The sequence below is a fragment of the Coregonus clupeaformis genome, unplaced genomic scaffold (assembly GCF_020615455.1).
Source record: "Coregonus clupeaformis isolate EN_2021a unplaced genomic scaffold, ASM2061545v1 scaf1679, whole genome shotgun sequence".
NCBI classification, from domain to species: domain Eukaryota; kingdom Metazoa; phylum Chordata; class Actinopteri; order Salmoniformes; family Salmonidae; genus Coregonus; species Coregonus clupeaformis.
In genome coordinates this window covers 82501-87500 of record NW_025535133.1, presented here as the reverse complement: position 1 = coordinate 87500, position 5000 = coordinate 82501, and the positions used below count along the sequence as shown (strand labels likewise).

Here is a 5000-nt window from a genome sequence, read left to right as displayed (position 1 = left end):
GCCAGACGGCGGATAGCGGGTTTGGTGATTCCCTGGATGTTATCGCGGAGAACTTTGCGGTGACGCTTGGCGCCTCCTTTTCCGAGTCCCTTGCCGCCTTTGCCTCTTCCGGACATGGTGTGTTCGCTAGTTGAGTTCAAGTGAATGAATGACTTCAGCGCCGGTGCGCGGTGCGCTATTATCTGCGTTTGGTCGACCTGATTGAGGCCGGCGGCACAGAAAGCGCGCCTCTGTTATATGTTCGGAGGCGTTGCAAAGGGGAGGGCGCTCGTTCTAGGGGACTAGGGAGGAGCGATTTCAAAGATGACGTGAAAGCAACTAACGTACGCGGGAAACATACTCAAATACTGATATAGGCTATGTGGAACACAAGGCCAAACTGTGACAACTGGGAGATCAGCTAGTACACTGTGTCCCTCTCCTCATATTGTTGTTGTTGTTGTTGTTGTTGTTGCACCTGATTCTACTCATTGAGGACTTGGTAATTTAGGTGACAGGTTGTTCAATCAGCTGTGGCTGTCCAGGCCTACAAGAAAAATGGGTCCTGTTGGGGGTAGCCTACTCTACCGCTGGAGTTGGGAAACACTGAAATGGAAGGGGGACACGCAGTGAGCAAAACTCCTAACCACATAAAAACACAGACACTTGAGATCATTAAGAGCTATAAGGAGTCCATCAACTACCTGGTCAGTCAAGTCATATAGGGGGGATTTCATGGCCACCTGCTGGAGCAGAAGTCATGTTTGCCAACACTGGCCTTAAAATCATTAGGAGCTATAAGGAGTCCATCAACTAACTGGTCAGTCAAGTCATATAGGGAGGGATGTCATGGCCACCTGCTGGAGCACAAGTAATGTTTGCCAACACTGGCCTTAAAATCATTAGGAGCTATAAGGAATAAATCAACTCATCATTCAAGTCATATAGGGAGGGATCTTAGCACCACCTGCTGGATCAGAAGTACCCTTCACCGTAGGCACAAGAGAGCCATCATCTCTCAACCGGTGCAATTTCCATAAGTATGTGGTAATAAAACAAACAACGACAGCTCCTCATATAGGCAGTGGTTTCACACATTTTTCTCCAAGATGTTCAAACGTTCATAGATGACCAGCAGGGTCAAATAATAAGCACAGTGGTTGTAGAGGTTGCAACAGGTCAGTCAGTACATCAGGAGTAAATGTCACTTGTTGTTAGTGTTGTAGTTCCTATTTCTACGGTGTTGCCTACCTGCAGCAATCATGAGTTACCTGCAGTGTTGATTGCAATTACGTAATTTGTCAACTCATAATAACAGATGTTTTGCAAACCGTTGATGTTTAAATAAATGGATTCCCGGTGTCCGGATACCTTTTCTCTTAAGGGATGTGATTGAGTGAATCCAAAGTAAGTTGGTCTAAATACATAATAGGATGAATCATTCAGGTAAAATAACACAATGTCTATTTGAGTCGAATCAATGTAATATAATCCTTTTTACGTCTCTATCATCTTTACTCAATGTATTGGACCACATCAACTCAACTTACTCAAGCTTATCTACTCATAAAAACAAGCAAAAAGATCTACTCAACAATATGACGTGTGCTTTTGTTGACTGTAATAGCTTGAGTACATTCCACAAAGTCATTTTTTACAGTGTATCTAAAGACACGTTTGTTGTGGTGATGCACTTTTTCTTTGACGTTGAACTTGCATTGAACAGACAAATCCATTTCGTTACAACCCTTTTGTAGTATGACTTAGGAATATTTGTTGATGATCCTAATGTCTATGCGTGAATAGTGATTGGTTGTTGGTGAAATATTGCTGAGAACCCATCATTTCCTGGCCTTTTTTCACTATTGAGCAATTTTGAAACATTTGTTTTGCTATTGGATTCATAATGGTGACCTGGGACAAGTAATTAGTGAAACCAGAGTTCAGCAGTTGCCATTAAAGCGATCGAACCAAGTCATCCTAATAGGCTAGTATTAGCCTAAAGCAGGGTTTCCCAAACTCGGGCCACATTTTGGGAGTTTTTGCCCTAGCACTACACAGCTGATTCAAATAATCAACTCATCATCATCAAGCTGGGAGTATTAGAATCAGTTGTGGAGTGCTAGGGCAAAACGCAAAACGCGCACCCCTTGTGGACCCCAGGACCGCGTTTGGGAAACGCTGGCCTAAAGAGCAAATGCTGAAAGGGAATCACCATGAGGTGCAGTACCCACATTTAACCACAAGATGGCCTCCGTGCTCCATTGTAAAGTTTGGGCCTCTGCATGAGTCTCTCAGCAGCACTGCAACATGGGACTTTCAAAGTAAGTTGGCATGCATGTTTTTTCTGGACTGCATGCAAGGCTATTATTACACACAACTAATAGTGTCAATTATTCATCTGAACACAATTCTTGTTACTATTCGGCCTATATTATCACTCGTTTCTTTTTCCCCTCCTTTGTAAAGCATTTTACTGTGTTACTATATAGTTCAAAGGAAGTGGATGATGCCAGATGGTTGTGTATATACACACACAAACATTGAAGCTAGACTTCAGGCAACTAAAAAGGTGCAATACGTAGCTTTTAGACGTGTTAGTGAACAACATACATGGTGGCTAATGTAGAGGTGCGTGTATACATGGAACAATTGTGCCTTTTTGATGGAAATATGGAGGTGGCTCTTAAAAGAGCCTTTGGGGGATATTCGAGTTCAGGTCATCCTCATTTATGCGCGCTCTCCGCGAATACGGCGGGCCAGCTGGATGTCCTTGGGCATGATGGTCACCCGCTTGGCGTGGATGGCGCACAGGTTGGTGTCCTCGAACAGGCCGACCAGGTAAGCCTCGCTAGCCTCCTGTAGGGCCATCACGGCGGAGCTCTGGAAGCGCAGGTCGGTCTTGAAGTCCTGGGCGATTTCTCGCACCAGGCGCTGGAAGGGCAGTTTGCGGATGAGTAGCTCAGTGGACTTCTGGTAACGACGGATCTCTCTCAGAGCCACGGTGCCGGGCCTGTAACGGTGAGGCTTCTTCACACCGCCGGTGGCCGGGGCACTCTTGCGAGCAGCCTTAGTGGCGAGCTGCTTCCTGGGGGCTTTGCCACCGGTGGATTTGCGAGCGGTTTGCTTGGTTCTGGCCATGGCGCTGCTCTGACAGTCGGGAGTATAGCCTCGAAATGCCTATGTGAAGTTTATAAAGCCGGCAGTGGCGCCTGCTGATTGGACACCATCTCCCCACCACCCCGATTGGCCCGTTTCGCAGGCCTCCTCCGTTGGCCATTGGACGGGAGGCCCGGCCTCTCCAAAACTCAAACTCCCGGTGCGCGCGCAATAGGACGCCGCCGGCCCTTTACGCGCAATAATAGTCGCCAAAGTCAAGAGTGACAGCTTATAGGCACGTATCATCTAATGCTAGCCTGCTATGGCAAATGAGGCCAAGTAGGTGTTGTTGTTCATGCAAGGCCTCATGTGGGCACAGAATGTCGAAATAGTTGTGTATACACCCACTCAATGTATTGCGGTCATAGAAAGGTACTTTGCGCTTTTGGAGAGCTAGGTGGTTGGCTCTTAAAAGAGCCTTTGGGGGTTGAGTAGTCAAGTTGAAGTCGCAGTAGCGAATTTACTTGGCTTTGACTGCCTTCTCGGTCTTCTTGGGGAGTAGGACTGCCTGGATGTTGGGCAGCACACCACCCTGAGCGATGGTCACACCGCCGAGCAGTTTGTTCAGCTCCTCGTCGTTACGGACGGCCAGTTGTAGGTGACGGGGGATGATACGAGTCTTCTTGTTGTCACGGGCAGCGTTGCCGGCCAACTCCAGGATCTCAGCAGTCAGGTACTCGAGTACGGCGGCCAGGTAGACTGGTGCGCCAGCGCCCACACGCTCGGCGTAGTTGCCTTTGCGCAGCAGCCTGTGCACACGGCCCACGGGGAACTGGAGGCCAGCACGGGATGAACGGGTCTTTGCCTTCGCCCTGGCCTTGCCTCCGGTTTTGCCTCTTCCGCTCATATTGGTAGCTTGAGAAAGTCACAGAAAGTCTGAATGAGCCGCTCGCCACTTCGAGAGCCGTACATATACCTCGCCACAAGAGGCAACGATTGGCCACCGGGCCGGTGTGGCCTTATCCAATTGGAGCGAGGGACAGACAGATGGACAGACAGACAGCCCTAAGCCGGTTCCCACCCACAGGCAGCGAGTGAGAGGCTACTTTGTTTCCCTCCGACTTTGTTACTTTGTGTCATTTCGCGTGAGCGCCAAAATGTCCGAAATGACATCCACACATTATTTCTCTCCAAATGGGAAACAAACAGCTGGTGAGGGTGCACTCTTGAGTTTGAAATCGAAGCCACTATAGTATTGTTATTGTTATTACATGGCACTTGTAACACATCACAGCAGCCTGCCTCTGAACGGGAATAGCCCAGTGGCTCATATATAAAAATGGCTGTTGAGGGTGCACTCGTGAGTTTCAATTCGAAGCCACTATAGTATTGTTATTGTTATTACATGGCACTTGTAACACATCACAGCAGCCTGCCTCTGAACGGGAATAGCCCAGTGGCTCATATATAAAAATGGCTGGTGAGGGTGCACTCGTGAGGTCGAATTTCTGAGCCATTTTGGCCCTCTATTATATGCCTCTCCCTTCGCACACACCCAGAGTGGGACAATGTTGTGTGCGTAAAAGTAGCCTAGTGTGCGTAATTTCTTTTCCACGACAGGTAGTACATGGAAATCAATGCGCTTTCTATGGAAAGAGGTGGGTGGCTCTTAAAAGAGCCTTTTGTGGTACAACATGTGTCGAGTAGAACACTGTTTGTAATAGGTTTACTTCTTCTTGGGGGCTGCCTTCTTGGCCTTGGCTGCCTTGGGCTTGGCGGCTTTGGGCTTGGCTGCCTTTGTAGCCTTCTTGGGGCTCTTGGCTGCCTTCTTGACCGCTGCGGCGGGCTTTTTTCACCTTCTTGGGGCTCTTGGCGGCCTTTTTGGGTGTAGCGGGCTTCTTGGCCTTCTTGGGGGACTTCTT

General features: G+C 48.3%; 2 protein-coding genes and 1 pseudogene across 2 annotated transcripts in view; all 3 read right to left on the bottom strand.

The window, feature by feature from the left end:
• LOC123487383 (histone H4) overlaps nt 1-673 on the bottom strand; it is a 931-nt gene extending 258 nt beyond the window's left edge. Inside the window, exon 1 of the mRNA XM_045218604.1 lies at nt 1-673. This exon is cut by the window's left edge and continues 258 nt beyond it. Within this exon, the coding sequence (XP_045074539.1) occupies nt 1-116 (116 nt within the window). The 5' untranslated portion in view covers nt 117-673.
• A 2487-nt stretch (nt 674-3160) lies between these two features.
• Nucleotides 3161-4331, bottom strand: LOC123487376 (histone H2A). Its single transcript, XM_045218596.1, has one exon. The coding sequence runs from the start codon at nt 3983-3985 to the stop codon at nt 3599-3601; it is 387 nt and encodes a 128-aa protein (XP_045074531.1). The 5' UTR covers nt 3986-4331; the 3' UTR covers nt 3161-3598.
• LOC123487372 overlaps nt 4328-5000 on the bottom strand; it is a 1200-nt pseudogene continuing 527 nt past the window's right edge.